A 20222-nucleotide genomic window follows, 5' to 3' on the forward strand; every position below is an offset into this window, starting at 1 on the left:
TGCGAGCTGTGGTCGCAAGCAGGGAAGAGATGTGAAGCTGCCATGGCAGCCGCTGCTGGGACCGGCCCCCAGCTCCTGTCCCCCACCCCCCACCCCGGCGTGTCACTGCAGCCTTGGTCCTGTCCTCCCCCGACTCAGTGGGGTTCTGGGGCCACACCCTGCATCCCTGCACTGTGCAAACGGCATCCTCGCCTCCAAAGGCTCTTGAGGTGCCCCCTCCCTTGGGGGGAAGGCTCTCAGTTTCCTTTTGGCCTAACTGGAGGGGACAGGTGGGGACCCTTGTCCTTCTAGAGTCCTCCACCCCAACTCTCTCTTGGCCAACAGCATTCTCTGTGCATCCCCACGGCTGCTGCCTGTGGACCAAGCAGCCACATCACTGGTCTCCCTGCTTTGTGTCTGTACTTTACAATCACCCTTACCCTCACCCCACCACCACCACCACCACCAACTGGGGACAGTCAGTTGTTGCCTTCACCCTCCTTGCCATCAAAGTCAAACAAAAACTGCTGAACCTCAGTACCAGCACCAGCAGTCAACATCAAACAGGAAAACAATAACGAATCGCACCACCAATTTCCCTAGCATCACCCACCGCCATGACACCCACGCTCACAATACCAGCCATCAATAACCACACATGGCCAGCTACCATGGAAACAGCCATCCCGAAACCAACATGACCAACCAACAGCAAAAGGATGCTATACCATCCCCACCCAACTCCGAAGGACAGGGACCACCGACTGCCATTGTTCCATGGATCAACCTGACAACGACCCACCACTGACTGCAAACATTCCATACTAGCTGGCACCAAAAGCAACCATCACCACCACCAGCACACCCACGAGAACTACAGTCACTGCCAACTTGCAACAACAGACAGCAATGAGCACCATCACCGCCAATGGTACCAACAACCCAACAACCATCGTTCAACAGCGACTGAGAAGGAGTCACCTCCACCCACCACCATCACTAACTCCAGCAATGAACGAGCATCACCCACAGTGATGGTTACTATATAGAGTGCATAGGAGGTGCTCTGTAAAGCACTTTATGGACATTGTTTCATTGAATCTTTCAACACTCTTCCTGGCACTTGTCATCATCCCTCCAGGAAGCAATCAGCACCCCTCGATAGAAGTATTAGCCTCGTGGATGGGGTCTGCTCTTTTTCTTTTCCCTCCGTGGTCCTCTTGGGGGAGCTTCTCCCTTCCCACAGCCCGTCGGCGTAGCAAACCATTGACTAAGCATTTCATATGGCTTCCTTGGGAGGGGTTGCTTTTCTTTCAAGTAGCAAATCATTTCCTGTGTTCTTTTGATCAAAGTCTGCCCATCTGATCTCCTGAGCCCTCCTGGCTTGGCTCCTTCTTCGAAGAATTTCCATCCCAAGCCCAGAGCTCTAGCTGATGGTTTGGTTTGTGAGTTACCCAGAGGGGTCCTTGGCCAGTGATGCCCAATGTATCCTCGGCTTTCTGAAGTCAGGAGAGGTTCTCTCTCAGACTAACACAATCCCTGCCGCTTGGTCTACCACCCAGCCTCCTCCACCTTGGTCAGCTACCGGCTGCAACTGCCAGGAAGACTGCAGTTGTCACCACTGGCTCTGTGACTGTCCCTGCCACATGCTGTCATTGACAGACTGACAAAAAATGAAAGCTGAAGTGGCTTGAAGGAGCGGTGGGGGCAAATTTTCTAGCAGCCCGGGCTCTCTATTCACGTGTGTCATGATGCTGCTGGGTCTAGACCTGTGTGAGTGAGTCTCCTGAACCCTGTCACCTAATCATCACCAGATCTCAACCTCACCCGGGTGGTGACACCTCTGGCCGCAGAGTATCCCCTGCCATACATGCTCGGAAGGGTACCAGTGGTGGTATGGCCGGGCCGGGTCTCCCCGTCTTCTGTTTCTGGGATTGCTACGACCAGACCACCCATACACAGGCAGGATGTCACCACACCATCGCTGCCCCCCATTGCCCATTCGACCCAGCTTCTGCTCCCAGCTGTGGACTCAGAGCGATGGAACCCATAGACTTTCTGAAGTTCTGAGAGTTTCCCCGACCACCTTCTACATCTCAGCTGACTTCCAAATATGACATATGTGGGAACCAAGGCCCAGAGAGGGGAAGTGACTTGCCCAAGGCCACACGGGAAGATGAGTGACCCAGCTGGGCTGGAAACTGGTTCCCGAAGCCCCGAGAAAGGGGTCTGTCCTTATCCCTGCAGATACCGTGTGATTCCACAGGGTCATCCTCTGTCCTTCAGTTACTGGTCCATCCTTGGTCCCCCATCACCATTCTGGCATCCTGGCACCACCAGATATGAGCTTGGTCCCTGGTGAAGGATGCTGGGGGCACCTGAGCTACAGTGAGGGACCCCCAAAGGGTCTGCTGTGCCCATCCCCACAGCCCCACCTTCTGACTGGTGGCATCCAGGGCACCTCCACCCGGCTGGTGCCCCCCACCCCTGCACTTCAGGGCCTGCCCTTGAAGGACTTACCATGGTCGGAGGTTGTATCGGGCCTCTGGAGAGCACCCGGATAGGTCGTGGCAGGGGTAGAGGCTCAGGGTGTTCTGGGGGGTGGCTCGGGCATGGCCTTGCTCCTGCTCCTGCACCAGACTCCCAGCCCTAGTTCCTCTTAGAACAGCCCCCCTCCCACTTCCTTTAGCGGGAGGGGCCACTGCTACAGGGGAGGGAAGCTGGGCTAAGGGCGGGGAGAGAGCTCCCGCTGCAGGCTGAGGGTGCTGGCCGTTTGGGGCTCTGAGCCTGAAGGGAGAGGTCGAGGATTGATGGCAGCGGCTGCCAGGCTCCGGAAAGGCCCTTTCTCCAACTCCGCGGACAGAGGCTGCAGCAAATAGCACGCAGGTCAGCTGGCTGCAGGACTGACTGCTCGTTCAGAGCAACCTCGGGAAGCACTTGGGCTGCTCAGGTCTCTTCAAAACCACCTCAGATGTGCGACTGTTCCGGCGTCCCTAAGCAAACTCCCTCTTCCAGAGCCGCCTCTGCGGGTCTTTTCCCCAGAAGGGCCAGTGGGGAGCCATGCGGGTCGGGGTCTGGGTCGGGGAGCGGGGGGGAGGACGACACACATCATGAGTGGAAGTTATCAGGAACCAGGGGGCAGCTGTTGGATCCCAGACTTGGGATGTCAGCTCTGGATTTAATACCCCCCGGCTCTGCTACTTCCGGGGCCCCCCACTTTCTTATAAAATGGGGGTGCAGGCCCTCGCCGCAGTGCCCGGCACACATAGGATTCATCAAGTGTTGGCCCATGTCCCGATCTTGGGAGAGCAGCAGGCCACGTCCCGGTCTCCTCTTGACATTTAGGAAGTGGCATTTCGGACAGGTTGTCACCTCCCGTGCCACACAGGGAGAGGAGGCGTACGCCGACCCTGGGAGCCTGGCAGGGAGGCGAGGACCCGGGTATCCCTGCGCTCCGGGCGGCACACAGCGTCGCGCCGGGACGTTGGCAAGGCGCGGCGCCCCCTAGTGGGCCACATCGGGGGAGGAGCGCGTCTCTCCCGGAATCTCCCGCACGAGGTTGCTCGAGGGCTTGGCGCCTGCCAACCGCACCAATGCCTCCAGGCCCCGGTGAATGAGCAGGCAGGGGCACCTTCTCCTTGTTGGAGGCTTCCGAGGGGGCTTCTGCACGGAGGGGACGCTGAGGCTGCAGGGTGAGCTGGCGTTAACCAGGTGAAAAGGCGAGGGGAGGGTACACCTGGCAGAGGAAGCAGCTCTAGCAAAGGCCCCCCGAGATCGGAAGATGGCGGGAGGCTGAGGAACTTCCGCAAGGCCCGGGAGCCCCGTGCGGCTGGAGCCTGCCGACGGCCTGGGGATGGGGTGGCCGGGGACGGCGGGTGTCAGACCGGGTAGCTTTGAGTCCCTCCTTGAGAAGCTGTAAAATCACTGGGCTCTCGTCTGTGCTGGTGACAGGCCCCTTTGGACTGATGGGGACCCCCTGCGGGAGGGGGGCGTGGCCGCTTCCATTCGGTGGTGGGGACTGCGTGTGACTCAGACACACTGAAACGCACACAAATCAACACTCGGAAATCTACACAAGACAGAACTTTATTGATGGAGGGCTTCCTGGCGAGGGGTGTGTGGGCCCCAGGGCAGGGCCTGTAGCACCATGATGGGGGCGCCTGGGTGTCGGGGTCCCCCTGGGGCAGGCAGGGCAGAGGTTGGGGCGGATCTTGCCAACTCTGCCTCAGCCCGTAGCTAGTCTGGTCGGGGGGAGGGTGTCAGGGGGGTGGTGCTAATCCCCCTCCCCATAGCGGACATAGGCCCTCCCCCTCCCCCCCTCCCCCCCAGCTCAGAGTGGAGGGATAGGGCAGTGCTGGGGGCAGGACGCAGGCAGACCCCCTCCCCACCCCCACTCTTCACAGTACATATTCCGGTCAAAGGGGGGGCAGTATTGGGGGCTCCCTAGGAGTGGGTGAAAAGGGCGCTAGGGCGAACAGTTGTTCTCTCCTCAAACCCACCCTGGAGAGGGTCTCACTATGAACTGGGAGAGGAGATGAGGAGGGGGCCCTGGGGTGGCCAGCCCCTCTCCATCCCCCAGCCAGGGGCCCTGCAGGGGTTCCCAATAAATAACTTCCGGCTTCGTCTCACCCTTTACTCCCAGCTCCCGCCCCCTCGGGCTCCTTCAGGCTGGCCAGCTGCGGGCCGGGTCCCTTCCAGCCAGCGCCCAGCTGTAGCTCCGGGGCCGCGCGCCCCCTAGCGGCCCTGGCAGGTTTTGCAGCACATCTGGCGGAAGTAGGCTCTGCTGCAGAACTGAAATTTGAGCACCAGGGGGCAGTAGGCGACCTTGTTCACATCCTTGCATTCTGGAGTGGGGCGGGAGAACGGGGTGGGGGGGGAGGGAGTGATCAGATCTCAGAGCCCCTTCCCTCAGGGGCGCGTCTGCAGCCTGCACTGAGCTTCCCAGCTTTTCTGCCTCAGTTTCCTCGCTTCTCAAAGGGAGCTTATAACTAACTCAAAGGGGGGGGGGACTTGTAAATCGGTCATTAGGCTGTTGGAGGACTTTGAGAGAGAGACAGTGCTGGGTCTGGGACTCAGACCCAGCATTAAATCACGAGAAAAGTATTCCCTTTCAGTTATCCTTTTGATCCATTTGGGGGCTGTAATCCTTGCTCGTTATCCTTTGTAATAGACGGAGGACCCTGAGCTCCAGAGAAGTCGCTCCTTTTTAGGGTATTTGAGTATTTTGTGTTCACGGTAATCGACCATCTGTTTGCGACAATGATGCGGGCTCCCACTTGGCCAGTGATGTAGGACAGGGCCTGGTGCCTAATAAAGGGTTTCACGTGGATTGTTTTATTCCATCTCCCTCATGCGGCACCCCCCTCAAGTGAGTGTATTATTTATCCCCCTTGACAGATTAGAAGGCACAGAGGAGGGAGCCCAATCCGGGCAGTTTGGTTCCAGTGCCCGGAGTAAGCGATCTATTGCCCTGTATGGAAAATAAATTTACTTAGGTAGGAAAAAAAAAAAAAAAGGACATATTTAAAGCAGCAGTTCTCAAGGGAATACGATTTTGTTCCCCAGGAGATATTTGGCCAGATCTGGAGACACTTCTGCTTGTCACCACTGGGGGGCAGGAGCGCTACAGGCATCTAGCGGACACAAGTCAGGAACGCTACTGAATATCCTACAGGGCATAAGGCAGCCCCACTCCCCCAAGAATTATCTGGCTCAAAACATCAATAGTGCCCAAGGTTGAGAAACTCTGAATTAAAGAAAAAAAAATTCGGCAGTTGATGGTAAAGGTGGAGATGAACAGGATGAGGGTCATGGAGGTGGCTGCGGGAATGACCTGAGTTTGGGTGCCCAGAAGGATCAGGTGCCTAAAGAGCTTGGCATGCAGTAGCACTTAATACATGTCTGCAGGGAGAGGGTGAAGAGCCTGGAGGGGACAGAGAAAGGCACTGCGGTGGTTGAAGATGCTCCAGGCCAATGGTCAGGACTCCCACGCTCTGGACAAGGCCCTCTGGGTGCCCCTTGGCCTCCCGTCCCGCATACCTTCGGGGCCGTCCCCAGGGGGCGCGCTGTCGCACTTGGCTTCGCACTGCTGCGTGGCCGGGGGCCGCAGAGCCTCTGCGCACTCGCGCGACGGCTGGCCCGTGTGGCTGGAGCAGCGCACCGCGCGCTGTTGCTGCCCGATCCCGCACTGTGCGGAGCACTGCGGGGAGTCGCTGCTGAGCCTCGGCTGGGCCGCCCCGGCCCCCGCCCCCGCCCCCAGGCCGCCGGCCTACCTCGCCCCACTCGCCGGTCACCCAGCGAGCCGGGGGACAGCGGCGCAAGTTGCAACGCATGGTGGCTGGCGGCTTGGCTGCGGGCGGGCAGTGCGCAGGGGGCAGCGTGGCGCGGTGGTCAGAGCTCTTGCACAGGACGACGCGGTGGCGGAGGCCTGGCCCGCAGCTGGGGGTGCACTGCAGTCGGAGAAGGGGTTTCATGCTCTTGGGCGTTCCAGTCCCCTCACGCACGGGGGTGGGGGGGGAGGATGGTGGTCCAGAGGGAGGCGAGGAGGGGTCAGCTAACCTCGGGCCGGTCGCGCGCGCCCCCGCGCGCGCGGGGGGGGGGGGGCACTAGGTCTAGCAGGAGGGGCTTGTGATTGCGGAGAGGTGCCTCGGTGGGCACCCACTATGGGCATCCCAGTCCCTACCCGCCGCTGCACAGAGAGCGGGTTGTGCGGGGGCGGGAAGGGGCGGCTGACCTCTGACCAGTCCAGGGCGGCCCACTCGGGCGGGCAAGCGGGGCCTTGGCAGGCCTCCAGAACTGGCGGGCGCGGCTGCGGGCACGCGCTGTCGTCCAGCGCCTTCTCCTCGGCGGCTGACACTCGGCGCTGGCACACGACCGAGCGGCTGCGCACCCCCGCGTCACAGCTGCGGCTGCAGCGCGACCAGTTCCCTACGACCCAGCTGTGGGGAGGGGGCGGGCCTGAGAGAGTATGCAGGGGAGGGCACCCCGAGTCCGGGGTGCTGGCATATCCTCCTCCTCCCCAGTAGCCAGCATCTTTACGGAACCGGGCACAGGCATGCCTGTCGCTTCTGCAGGGAGCACCCCCAGTGCGCACGTGGAGTGTCATCACCCTGCACCCGCACTGGGGGTGGGGAGGTGCATCACACCGCTGGAGACGGGATTTGCCCCGACTAGGCTAAGGAGCGTCATGGTTCTGACTCCCCCTCCAGGAGAGCCCTGACCCCACCCTGGGGAGCACTGTCACCCTAATCCTGGGAGCACTGCCACTCCTGCTCCGTCTCCCTAACCCTGCAACCCCCGCGGGCACTCACTCCGGCGGGCAGGGCTCCGTGTTGCAGGCTCGCTGCCTCTTGGGCAGTTTGCTGTGGGCGCTGCAATGGTGGGGGGCCACGGCCGAGCTGTCCAGCTGATTGCGGCACTCCACGGCCTGCACCTGGCTGCCTGGGGGTGGCCAAGAGACCCGCTCAGCCCTGCTGGGACCAGCAGGTGAGCCCAGGGGACGGGTGCCCGTCCCTGACCCCACCCCGACCTCACCGCCGGCACACTGGGCTGAGCACTTGGTCCAGGGCGCGTAGTGCCAGGAGTAGGGGGGCAGTGAATCTCGGGCAATGGGCGCATTGAAGCGGTAGCGGAGGGCTGCCAGCTCTGTCCGGGCCAGGACCTGAGGTTCGGGAGGGGGCCATCAAGTGGAAGCCAAGCTCCGGTCCCCACAAGGATGCTAATATCTTCCGGCACCTTGCTCCCACTATCGTTACCATGACGATGAGAGATGCATTTATGGGTCCCAGGGCTTCTAGGCTCTGCGTCTGATCTGGCCCCTGTCGCAGCTGAAAGGTGGTCCCAGCCAGGGGCAGGCGGTGGGGCTGGGGGGTCCCGGGCAGCCCCTCCAGCAGCAGGGACTCCTGGTCCCCCTTCAGGGCTGGGGGTACAGCATCCGGGTCAGAACCCCAGCCATGCTGACCCCCTGCTGACCCCCAGTCCTCATCCCTCCACCTCCAGCTCACCCAGGTGACTGAGGGAGAGGTTCAGGTCCTGGATGAAGATGTGGACGGAGCCTTTGGGGATCCAGACGACTTCCTCATACCCTGGACGGTGGAGCTCAGATGTCGCCCACTTGACCCTTCCCCCACACCTTCCTACCTCCCCCATTCCTGGCCCTTGATGATAACAGCTAACCATTACTGCACTAAGTGCTTCCAGGGACATCACACTGCGTCCCCAGCTCTGGCTCTGTGATGCAGATGTGTCATCACGCCCATTTTACAGACGACAAGACTGAAGCTCAGAGAAGCTAAGCAACTCGCCCAGGTTTGACAGCTAGGAAGTGGCTGGGCTGGGGTTTGAACCCAAACTTTTTCTGCCTCTCTGACCACCACAATGGTCTGATCCACTCCCTATCCCCCAGCGTAGAGGGACGGGGGTGCTGTGGAGGCCCCAACCCACAAGGTGACATGTGGGATTGACATTAGCAGGGTGGCAATTAGCAGAGTTAGGTTTGCAGTGGGCTCCACCACTTCGACCTGGGTCCCCTCCCATCCCCTGAGCCCCACACTGGGGCCTCACTGTGTGTGTTTGCTCCCAGGAGCCCCCCTCACCCCCTCCCTGGGGTCTCTCTCCTTCAGCCCAAGGTTGGAAAGCATGCTCAAGTTCACCACAGCCTGCAGATATCCCTCCCCTAGTTACCCTTTTCCTCCAGCACAGAGCCCCTGAAGCCCCTGGCTCAGACCACGGAGAGCGGAGAGCGGTCAACCCCTCTCTGCCTCCAGCCCAGCACCAGGCTCCCAGGATGGGGGAGGGGAACGGTTTAGGTCACTGCCCTCTTGGCCTGTTAATTGCCAAGGTTTAGGCACCAGAGCCCAAGCTAGTCCCTGACCCTGATCTGGGGCATTGCTGTGCCCCTGGGACTTTCTGGGGTCCCCACTGGGCCCCTGGGGCTGAGTAGCTGATGTTGGCTACTGTGATGGGGCCAGTCCTGCCCCCAGTCACCAAGTGGGCAGAGGGAGAGGGAATGGGGATCTCTCACCGGCTGCGGGCGAGGCTGGGCTGAAGACCCCCTCAATGGTTTCACAGGCACTGCCGTCACCACCGCAAACCCGGCACTTGTCCTCCCTCAGGTCGGAGCCCAGGACCCGGTCACAGCCCACGTGCTGGGGAAGTGGGGGGGGAGTGTCAGTGAGCCCCCCTTCCCTGCCTTCACCCCCCCATCCCCTGCCCTCTCTCCGGGAGCCCCCTCCACCTTGCACTCGCCGCTGACGCAAATGTCCACCGTGTCGGGGCGGCAGGGCGTCCCATCCACCACGGCCGCCGCTCTCTCCGTGTAGAAATTGAAGCCTTCGGCCAGGCATGTGAGTGAGCAGGCCTTCACGCCCCCTGGGGGGCACAGCCCCGTCAGACCGAGGGCCAGGCCACCTGGGACTCCCTGCTCGCTCCCCGGGGGAGGTGAGGCAAAGAGGGACAGACTCCAGACTGCCCTCCAGGTTGGGCAGGTTGGGCAGAGGGCGTCTGGGTTCCCAGCGTCCAGTCAAGGAACTGTTGAGCCACATCCTGGGCTCTTCGGCCCCTTGGGTGAGGGGGCGCTCAGGGCAGACCCCACGATGCTGTATCCAGCTGCTGCCCTCCACTGCCCCATGGCCTCCTGGGTCCCTCACTCACCTCCTCGGTATGTCTTCCACGTGTAGAATTTTCCACGGAAGGGGACGCTGTCAAATTCGGAGCACTGCATTTCCCTGAAGTCCTGGGAGCCTGGGGGACAGTCCTGGGGGCAAGAGAGGGGAGCGGGATGGAGGCCAGTTGTGGGGGATGGAATTAGGGCACAGGCCCGAGGATGGAGGACGGATGCTCTGAGTAGGGATGGCTTGGAGGGGTGAAGCTGACGGCAGAGAGGCCAGGGAGGAGGCTGTGGAGGGCCAGGTGAGACTGGTTGGTGGCCCGGGCTAGGTCCAGGCAGTGGGGCTGGAGGGACAAGTACATCTGAGATGGAGCAGATGACTCATTAGAGTTTGGGGCAAGCTGGGGATGATGGCTGGGTTTCTGGTTTCAGACCACGAGGCCTTTCTTGAGAGCAGGCCTAGAAAGGAGCCAGGGACATTTATTATGGGGGGGGGATGGTGGCGCATGCGTGTGGACTCCCTGGAGACACGAGCCCCTCCAGGTGGGGCTGGGAAGACCACTCACCCCCCACTCCAAAGCTCTCCCTGCCCTCTGAGCACCCCCTGCTGCAGTGAGCCTTGTGCTTATTAGGTGTGCACACAGAAGACTGGCTCCCAGTCAGAAACCACAACCAGCCATGGGGAACCCCAGCATTTAAATACGGGACAGCAGTGGAGAAGAGGAGACAGAAGGTGTAGCAGGAGGAGTGTGAGCACTGGGCCCGGTGATGGCAGCAAGGGGGGCGGGGGTGGGGTGGGGAGTTCTGGACAGAGGCCGTGCTTCCTAGTCGGAAGGGAGTGCAGTAGTGGACCCAAACGTGACCACTGGGTTTGGTGACAGCGAGCTCAGCGACGGCTTTGGGGCAGGGCTGTGGGGGGGAAGTTTGGGGAAACTGGGCTTTGAAGGGAGGGGGTGGGGCGCGCTATAGCTGGAGGAGGTTGTGGAGGTCAAGCAAGTTCAAGGTGGGAGAGTCATCTGAGAATTGGAAGGAGCCAGCCGCTTGCAGGGGAGCCAGGTCCTGTCGGCTCCAGGGCCCAGGGGCCGGTGTCGGGAGGGCAGGGCAGGGCAGGGGTGAAGTGTAAGAGGGGCCGAGGATCCCGGCCTGGGGTCCTGGGGGAACTCACGTCGGTGTTGCAGGAGCGGTGCCGCCGTCTCTCACCAAGGCAGTACCTGCCCCCGATTGTTGGCCTGGAAGGGGTGGGGGTGGGGGGACAGAAGAGATGTGGGGCCGGGGGGAGACAGAGGGGGGCCGCCCCGCTCTCTTTACAAAGGGGCCTGAGGGCTGACCTGGGGCTGTCGCAGTGACGGCTGGAGGAGGACACGCCGCCGCCGCACGTCCGGCTGCAGTCGCCCCACGGGGTCCACGGACCCCAGGCCCCGTCCACGCCCTCCGGCCGCGACCCGAAAGGGACGCACACGCGCTTGTAGCACCACTACCGGAGGTCGGGGGGGGGCGGGGAGAGGGAGGGGGTGAGTCCGGCTCCGTAGACTCCGGGATCTCGGCGCCCCTTTCTGCCCCGCCCCTCCTCCCAGCCCGAGGTCTCAGCCCCCATGGGATGGGACGGAAGGGGCGAGGGTGGAAGTGGGGTCTGGGCACTCGGACCCTGGCAATACAGGGGCGTGGCCTAAGCCTACGGTCGCCGCCTGGAGGTGAAACTCGCGCGGGGACCAGCGCGGCTGGAGTGGGGGCGGGGGGGCGCCTCAGGCCATGGGCGGGACCTGCGGGCAGTGGGCGTGACCAGAGCCGCGGGAGAACCCCAGCGGCGGCGCGGTGGGCGTGGCTCAAGGGCAGGGGGCGGGGCCCGGCTGGCGGCCTTGGCCGGCGCTCACCCCCTTGTCGATGGTGTGCGTCTGGCACAGCGTGCCCTCGGCGGCTGGAATGCTGTTGGTGATGCACCGGTTGCTCTTGCTCAGACACCACAGCTCGCTGCAGACCTCCTGCGGGCCAAGGCGCCCGCTCAGGCTCGCCCCCCGCCCTCCTCCCTCCGGCAGCCCGCCCGCCGGGCGGCGACCCGCTCACTGCCGCTTCGCAGTGGGGCCCCGGCGCTCCTCTGCTGGGTCTCCAGGAGCCTTCTTGAATCCTCCTGTGGGGCATGGCCTGAGACCTCCCCTCTGCCTTATGGGCTGCACTTATCCAACGTCCGTGTGTGCCGTAAGCTCCCTTAGGCATTACTACCCCCATTTCACTGTCAGAAAACCAAGGCTCAGACAGAAAAAGTCACTTGCGAGGGGCCACGCAGCTTCTGAGGGGCGGCCCGGGTTCTAACCCGGGCCTTTAATGGACCGCTCTGTGATCTCATCACTCTGGTACCTTCTGAGTCTCCAGACCTGCTGAGGAATGGAGACGATTCTGCATTCCTTGTTGGGATGGGTGCAGGGGCCCCTGGGAGAACAGGAATTCTGAAAACTCGGGCCTGGAAGATGGCTCAGGTCAAAGGCCTCATCTCTAATTTTTTCCAGCTGGTGGTCCTCCTTGTTGCCACCCCCCCCCCCGCCCCCCAAACTGAGGAAGCTCCTGGAGCTTTTACTCTATGGAAGGCTGGGCAGGAACAAGGTCAGGCTGGATCTGGGTGGGACATTTCCTCTACTTCCCCCACTGAAAAATCTGCCCACCTTCCTGTCCAAATCCTGCTTGGGCTGGACCAGTCCCAGGAAGTCACTCTTGACCCTTTAGGTGAACATCCCTGGACCAACCCCACTGGGTTCAGGTGTGGCCAAATCTCTGACCCTCTAGCCTACATCCTGCCCCACCTCCCAGGGTCTCCGCCCCCCACCCCCCCCAAGTGGAGAGCCTTCATTCTCCTTTTTATAACCATGTGCCATTTCCTCTTTGAACCTAATCCTTTCAAGTTTTGACGATCTGGGCTTGGGCCAATCAATGGCTGTAGGAAGGGCCAGCCTCTGAAAGACGTGCACACACATGAGAAGTTCGGGAAGTTTTTCTCAAGTCCTCTCCCTCAACCGTCCTCCAGAGTCCCTGCCTTCTGCTCCTTCAGAGGACATGTCTCAGCTAAGAACTCCAGCCTGCTTTTCTGGCTTCTCTTGGCTTGTGTCCTCCCGGCCATTTGTAAAAATATCACGGGCCCCCTCATCCCACTTCGGACCCCTCTTAAAGAGAACCGGCTATTCCAGTGCTGCTTTTCCTCCTCTCCACAAGGAGGCGCTGTGGCGCATATGAACGGGCTCTGGGCCGCTCTGGGAGACTTCAGCTCCGCTGGGGAATTGCGACACGGACCCCTCTCTCTATTTTGTCATCTGGGAGATGGGCCTTGCCTACATAAAAGTCTGAGAGGCATGCGAAAGAGATTGCATAAACTCCCTGTTATTGTGTAACAGTGACCACAGCTATCTCTGGACTAGGCACTAGGCCCAGCTCTTGACACACGTTAGCCAAGTTATATGTAGTCAATAATTTCCCCCTTTGCCAGGGGCGCCGGGAAGATGTTCCTTGGAGAAATAAAAGAAAGAATCAATTCAACATACAGCCAGCACTGGTCCATGCTCCATATTCTGACACTTTCTCCCCTCCCCCACCTCATTATAAAATTTCGAGTCACAGAGAGACCTGGATTTGAGTCCCAGCTCTGACATGTTCTTGAACTGTGACCTTGGGCAAGGCACCCTCCCTATGCCTCGGTCCGTTTATCTGTAATGTGGGAGTAGCAGGATGGTCAAGAGTTTAAATGAGATGGTATGTATCACATGCTTAGCACATAGTGGGTGCTCAGTAAATGTCAGCCATTGTCATCGTTGTTAGGATACCTGGGATACAGCAGATGCTCAATGGTGGCTTCCAGATTCTTTGGAAATTCGTTAAGGGTGCTGCAGTTAGTTACCAGCCAAGTTGGGGGAGGGTGGGCAAGAGTAAATAGAAATGATTCCAGGGTTTGTCTCCTTGTCTTGCCCTGGGATGAAGTGAGGGCATTTCAACAGTTGCCTTTTCCTGTGTTGAGTGAACATGGCCTTAGCTTGGACATGGCCGTCCAGACTCTGATCTTTGCAGTCTTGAGGAAGCCAGCAGGCCTCCAGCTTCCTGTGGGCGGCTGGGAGTGGGACCCCCAGCTTGCTTCTCTACAAAAGGACGGGGCTTTGGGAAGTCAATCTAAACCTCACAAAGAGTGAGGGGTGGTCCGGAGGCTCAGAGCTTGTCTAGCCAAGCATCAGGGCCAGGCGATCTTGGTGAACCAGTTGGTGGGGGATGTGGGGAATGAAGACAGGGTGTCCTTGGAAGGCTCTGCCCAGTTCTTTGCCAAGTGGGAAAGATGGTCCGTCCCCAGGGAACTCTTTCCACCCCATTTGGAATGTTTGGTGAAAAACTGCCCAATTAGGGGGCTTGGGACTTCAGTCCTGCTGCAGCCCACAGGTGGCCTGATAGGCTGGACAGAAGGTGGTACCCAAGCTCTCCCCAGCCCGGCCCCCAAAATCAGGGGTCTGGAGGACCAGGAGAGCCCATTCTTCATCCCCGTCACTGTCTGAGTGCACGGGACATTTGTACACCCGTGCACCTCTTTCCCCCTGGCCCCTGTGGGGGCTCACCCCCTTCCCGGCTCTCCCACACCCTGTGGCCCCTCCCCTCCCAGGAAGGAAAGCAGGAAGGCTCTCTCTACCCCGTATTTACACTGACGCGATTTGACTCCATGTTGGAAGCGGCACTGTTCGTCTGCGTCGTAGGCCTGGCCAGGTGCCACCGTGGGGTACACGAAGTCCTGTCTGGGGGGCCGGTTGTTCAGGCACAGCCCCAGGCCTGAGCTGTGGCGAGAAGAAAGGAGCTGTTACGTTAGGGGGCTGCAGGCGAAGAGTTCAGGGGCCCCGGTGGGGTGCGGGTCCTAGGGCGCAGCCCTGCAGGGAACAGGACCCCTCTCAGAGGCAGCTCTGGTTTCCAGACCCTCCCCCCTCCCCGCCCAGCCAAGGTGAGTGGGCGTGTGGGCGGGCACGCGGGCACGTCCTCACTCCAGAAAGCTGGTGATGTAGTCGCGGCTGCAGGACGACCACACAAAAGGGTTGGTCTTCATGGTGATGTGGGCGGCCATGAGCTTGGCCGGGTCCTGGCCACGGGCCCCACAGCTGTTCCCCACACCGTCGTGGTTCATGCCAAACCTGGGGAGAGCAGCCTGGTCAGCTCCACCACCAGGGCTGAGGAACCTGCCCCCCCGCCCCACCCTGCGGTGTCCCCGGCCTCACGTATGTCCAATCTCATGGGCGATGGTGAAGGCAGTGGCCAGGCCAATATCCTCGTTGATGCTGCAACTTCTCTCCCGCTCGCACATGCCGCCCACGGGGGCCAGGCCTGGGGAACGGGCGCGTGGGGTGAGACTGGGCTCAGGCTGTGCTGGCCGGCCCGGCCACCCTGCCAGGTCCCCACCCTGCCAGGGCCGGGCCGGGGGCACCCATCCACTGCCTTCACGGGTGCCTGAAACCTACAGGGGTGAAGTACCTAGTGTGCCGCAGGGTTTGTTCCTATAGATGCAGATGTCATAGCTGTGGAAGGAGAGGGGGGCGGTCAGGGGCTGGGCTACCTCCCTAAGCCCTGCTAGTGACACCATGACCAGCTCTGGAGGCTCCCCTCTGCCTGGGAGGCACTACCTGCCTCTCGCCCGGAGCCCCGCGCTCTGCCCCCAGCGGACCTCGGGGATGCTGGGGTGCGTATGTGACTGACCGACTGCATCAATGAGACGGTGAGTGAACGAGTGTGTCTGTGTCCAAGCGGTGGCCCAACTGTCCCTGCCTCCCCTCGCCCCCCGCACAGTGGCTCTCAGGCTCCCAGCAGCCCCTCCCCACCCCTGGCTCCCCAGCCTCTCCCATCTCCCAGCAGAAGTGACCCCTGCCTGGACCTGGATGGTCCCTGGGACCACTCGTTCCCCCGGCCCACGTCCTGGAGGCCTCCCCGCCCCTCACCGCGTGATGAGCACCGCTGTGTCATGGTTGGCCACACCGTTCTCCGGAATGGCGTTGCCATGGCCGCTGCGGTTCACGATGGATTTCTGCCACTTACAGAAGCTGTCCAGGGACTTCCCGGCATGGTGGGTGATCTCCAGGGTGGGCTGCAGACAGACAGAGGGGCATGGGCGCCAGCCACCCCGGGGGGCACGTGCAGGGGCAGGGGCAGGTGGGGGGTGCCCTCGCACCTGGTCCTCCGTGAGCAGGATGAGGCGTGTCACCAGGATATTAACGATGTTTCCCAGACTCGAGTCCTGGAAAAGTTTGGCAACCTGACCTCCAAGAAACAAGAGAGACCGAGTCTTAAGAGGGGCCCAGAGGAGGAGACAAAAAGCGGAACAATGGCAATAGCTCTCTTTCACCAAGTATCTCCCGTGTGCTGGGCCTCGGACTAAGCCTGCTGTGCAGATCTTCGCATGAGTAGGTCCAATTACCATTCCCGTTTTACAGAGGGGCAGACCGACACACAGAGAGGTTAGGACACACAGCGGGTAAGGTGCCGCAAGTGGGCTTCATGTCTGGGTAAGGCTGCCTACAAAGCGCAGGTTGCTTACCAGTACATTTCTTTCTGACTCACCCCCATTCAGCTTGTCGATTTGTCCTCCATCCCTACCCACCCCTGCAGCAGCCTCAAGCGTCTCTGCCCAGAGGCGGCCTGAGAGAGTGCACATTTGGTCTCATTCCGTGGCTGTCTGAAGGTATCAGTTTGGGGGCACCTGGGTGGCTCAGTCGGTTCAGCATCTGCCTTCAGCTCAGGTCAGGATCCCGGGGTCCTGGGATCGAGCCCCGTGTCCCCGCGTTGGGCTCCCTGCTCGGCGGGGAGTCTGCTTCTCCTTCTCCTTCTCCCTCTGCCCCTCCCCTCTGCTTGTGCGCTCTCTCTTTCTCTCTCAAATCAATGAACAAAATCTTAAAAAATATATAAAGGTACCAATTTGAGCATCACCAGAAGAAGGTGGAAGTGTGAGGGGCAGGGAGCTCTGGAGACAGTGCTGGGGGAAAAGAAGGAAGTGCCCAGGGGAGAGGGGGGCCACAGTGTGCAGCGATCTTGGAGCCTGGGGCATCACTGTCCCACGCAGAAACCCACAGAAACCCTGGAAGGTTCCAGACAACTTTGAAAGCCCAGGGGAGGGAAGCAGGGCTAGGGCAGAACACAGCGCTGTCACACACAATGTTATGTCAACACATCGGGCCACCTCTCTGTCTGCTAACCTTTTTCTCTTCCCTTTTCGCATCAGCGAAACAACAACGCCCCTTGTCAGGCTCTTACTGCGTGCCAAATGCTCTGTCTGGCACCCACCCCTCCGCCAGTCTTTCCCTCTGTGGTACATACTATGGCAACACCGTTTTACAAAGGTGGAAACCGAGGCTCGGAGAGATCCGGAGTCTTGACTGAGAGCTGGTGTGGGCCCTGGGCATATCTGAGTGTGGGTCAGTGAGGTCACCTGTGTGCAGTTATAGGCAGGTGCGTGCAGGAGGATTTGGACTTGTGCCCATGTGGGCACTGCTGACCTCAAGTTCAAGCTGCGTCCTTGTTTTAGACAGCAGACGCTTACGCAGCCCCTACCGTGTGCCAGGTACTCTTCCACACACTACGTCGATTCACTGCAACCACCTGCGCCTTGTGAAGGAGGTACTATCACTATCCCCATTTTATGGGTGGGTAAACCGAGGCACAGAGGGGCAGTGACTGGTCCAAGGGCACACGGCTAAAAAGCAGCAGAACCGAGATTTCGGCCGGGCCCTGCAGGCTGCTGAGTCCACGCTCCTGGCCGCCCAGCGAGGCTGCTTCTCCTCACTCCTTGCCAGACACCGGCCACCCTTCTCACCCCACCCCCTCCATTCGGGTTCCCTGACCTCAGGAGGCTGGCTCCAGGTCCCGGGGCTCCGTGGCCAGGGAGGGGGAGGCACTTACAATGTTCATGATGGCCAGCACGTACTGTTCCACGTCTCGGCGCCCATGGTAGGCCACCATCATCTTGTCAGCCACCACCAGGGTCTCCACGTAGCGCTCTCGGCTGACCGAGCGCTTCAGGCCTGGCTGGCCACGCTCAGTCTCATTCCCCAGGGGCCTGGCAGGTGGCGGCTTCAGCGTGCGCAGCCACCACGGCCGCCCCTTCCACGGCTTCTCGTCTGGATGGACAATTTCTCGTCATTCTGCTGCCTACTCTTATGTCCACGACCGACCCTGTCTGACGGCACATCTGCCCCCTAGGCCGTCACACCACTCATGCTTCGGCTACTGGGTGTCCTGGTTGTGCAACGTCTGGCTCTACAACAGCCTGCTACCCAGATGACGGGCTCCACGCCGTCACACGGGTCGGTGGCATGGCTGCCCCGGGCCCCACGACAACCAGCAAGACCATGCCACTTCCTGAAAGTTCCATTGCCCAACCGTAGGCGTGGAGCCACCCGCCTCAGCACGGGAACTGTGTGCTGGTGGGACTCTGTGGCCTTCCGTGCCACGTTCTCGTCAACGCGCTGCCCAGCTGTGCAGCTGGGGGACACCCCACTGCTGGAGGGTCTGACCGCCCAACCGGTCTCACTGGCCGTCCGGCTGTGCAACGACCCACCCTTCCGTTCGTACAACCGACTGTGGTTGTAAGTCCGACACGGGGTCCCACTCCCAGACGGTCGGATTGCGCACCTCATGTCACGTCCCAGGGCTCCGAACTTGTCCCTGCAGCTGGACGATGGCCCTTATAAATATCTATCTCATCCAGCTTTCTTATTCCCCTGCCCCCTGCACGTCTGATCAGACCCCTGTCCTCCTGCAAGTCTGGTTGTAAATCGGACCTTCTGAACAGGGTTTGCACTGTGCAGTGGCTCGACTATCTGCCACTCCTCGGTCACTTAGCTGTCTGATCACACTGTCATCCTGGAGACGGAGGGTTTTACACCTGAGCAACCTGTCTCACTCACTGCTGGGCCATCAGACACCGCTGCCTGCCTCGGCCTCAAGGCAAAGATGTGCAGCCCCTCTGCCCATCCCCAGGAAGACAGAGGTACCTCTCACTCCACAGGCTGTGTCCAGGTGGGGGTGACGCAGAGAGGAGCGCTTGTATACCACATGGGGGCCACTCTCCTCTGGGCCCTGGGCCCCTCTGGGCCCACCTTGCAGGGGCTCGATCAAATATTCTTCTTCATCTGCCACAATCAGGCCATGCTGGGGGTTGGGGAGTGGGCGGAGGGCTTGGATCAGATTTTGGTTCCCGGGACCCACGGGACCCTATCTCTGTCTTTACGATTTCATTCTTTCCATCTTACTGGGTTTATGTTGCTTTTCCTTTTTTACCTTCCTGAGGTGCAATTTTGGTTCATTCATTTACAGCCTGACCAACGGCTACACATTGTCCTCAAAGTTCTGCTTTAGCTACATCCTAAAATAACTGATCCTTGTGATTAGCTCAAAATGTTTTAAAAATATCCACCAGGATTCCTTCTCTGACCTATATTTAGAAGTATTTTTCTTAACTCCCAAACTGGTGGGCATTTCCCCCTGCTTCCCAGAACCCTCTGCTCACCAGGCCCCCACAGGTGCTGATGGCCACATGGGAGCTGTCAGCCTGGCCCTGCAGGTGGCCGGCATAGAGGCAGTGGGGCCGGGCAGCCCTCTGCCAGGCCAGGCCCTCCCGTGTCCAGTACTCCACGGAGACGTGCCCCGCTAGAAGGCGGGGGCTGCGGGTCAGGTTCAGCAGGAAGTGGGTGCTGGGTGCGGCCACCTTGTAGTAGAGGCGAGACTCTGGGGCTGGCCCTGTGCCCCGACGCTGCCTCCGGGAAGCCGGGGGCGAGAAGGCCAGCAGGGCCCCATTTTGGTCCACTCGAGTGGGGAAGGCGATCTCATAGCTCTCCAGACTGGACAGGAACTCATCTGTGGGCGAGGGTCAGAGGCTTGGGGCGAGCCCTGGGAATGATCCATGTCTTTGCTGCTGGGCTACAGGGCAAATGATGTTGGCCTCGCTGACCCCAGGGCCCTCCCCCAAGTGACTGCCATCCCAGCCCCACTGACCCTTCCTCGGCTCCTTGTTCTCTCCCCATGCTGCCCCTGAACACCCCTACCTTGAGACCGGAAGGCGTGTATGACTTCGAATGTGAGGCCCAGCCCCAGGGTGAGGGCCCAGTGGAGGATCTGGCAGGCGGGAGCCATAGAGACCACGTGTCCACATGTCTCTCTCCAGCCCCGGCTGCCGGCAGCCCCCACAGCACCGCCTCCCCTGTTCACAGCCTGGGCAGCATCACCGGGCTCCTGGGAGAGAGGAGTTGGGTTGGGGGGGGCGGGTGCCTGGTCCTGCTGCCCAGTGTGGCCAGTGCCAAAGCCCCTCACTCCCAGCCTCAGGGATGCCCGTTGCATTTCCTCATGCAGAAGTCCCCCGTCCCCCTATCCCCACCCCCCTCATCCTCACTATACTCTGAGGATACAGAGGGATCTTGACTCTGTGGGCATCTACTACGTGCCAGCTACTGGCCTGAGCGTTTTCACACCATTTCATTTCATTTCCACGATAATCCCGAGGATTCGTTCCCTGGCTAATGATATGCATGGTATAGATGCCGTCCCTGCCCACCGAGGGGCTGTCTCCTGGGAGTGACCGAACAAGAGGAGTTCAGATAGTGACAAGTTCTCCAGAAATAACGGGGAGGCTCAGAAGCAGGGGTGCGGA

The 20222-nt window shown here is 60.6% G+C and overlaps 2 protein-coding genes across 2 annotated transcripts in view; both read right to left on the minus strand.

Annotated features, from left to right (window-relative positions):
• The window catches only part of MYO1F (myosin IF), a 32535-nt gene extending 29927 nt beyond the window's left edge, over positions 1–2608 (minus strand). Inside the window, exon 1 of the mRNA XM_021704975.1 lies at positions 2500–2608. Within this exon, the coding sequence (XP_021560650.1) occupies positions 2500–2502 (3 nt within the window). The 5' untranslated portion in view covers positions 2503–2608. The remainder of the gene's footprint in view (positions 1–2499) is intronic.
• Positions 2609–4051: 1443 nt separating this feature from the next.
• Positions 4052–19804, minus strand: ADAMTS10 (ADAM metallopeptidase with thrombospondin type 1 motif 10). The gene is made up of 24 exons (XM_044918306.1): positions 19621–19804; positions 19086–19432; positions 18571–18727; positions 17477–17694; positions 15753–15836; positions 15523–15668; positions 15062–15105; positions 14809–14914; positions 14578–14724; positions 14235–14376; positions 11458–11565; positions 10915–11060; positions 10752–10815; positions 9631–9733; positions 9215–9348; positions 9002–9125; positions 7983–8063; positions 7734–7897; positions 7513–7639; positions 7290–7419; positions 6713–6917; positions 6252–6428; positions 6019–6178; positions 4052–4823 (listed from the first exon to the last, which is right to left on the minus strand). Exons 1-24 carry the CDS (start codon positions 19706–19708, stop codon positions 4714–4716), a joined length of 3312 nt encoding a protein of 1103 aa, XP_044774241.1. The 5' UTR covers positions 19709–19804; the 3' UTR covers positions 4052–4713.
• Positions 19805–20222: the final 418 nt, after the last annotated feature.

This window comes from Neomonachus schauinslandi, chromosome 1 (assembly GCF_002201575.2).
Source record: "Neomonachus schauinslandi chromosome 1, ASM220157v2, whole genome shotgun sequence".
In the NCBI taxonomy this organism is placed as follows: domain Eukaryota; kingdom Metazoa; phylum Chordata; class Mammalia; order Carnivora; family Phocidae; genus Neomonachus; species Neomonachus schauinslandi.

What these genes read in the sequence shown, in the direction of transcription:
- ADAMTS10 (XM_044918306.1), bottom strand. Translation starts at nt 19,708, where the DNA reads ATGGCTCCCGCCTGCCAGATCCTCCACTGGGCCCTCACCCTGGGGCTG. An exon ending in ACAGCGGTGCTCATCACGCG is followed by an intron (nt 15,106 to 15,522) that starts GTGAGGGGCGGG and finishes CTCCTTCCACAG; the next exon opens with CTATGACATCTGCATCTATA. An exon ending in CGTCACTGCGACAGCCCCAG is followed by an intron (nt 10,816 to 10,914) that starts GTCAGCCCTCAG and finishes CACCCCTTCCAG; the next exon opens with GCCAACAATCGGGGGCAGGT.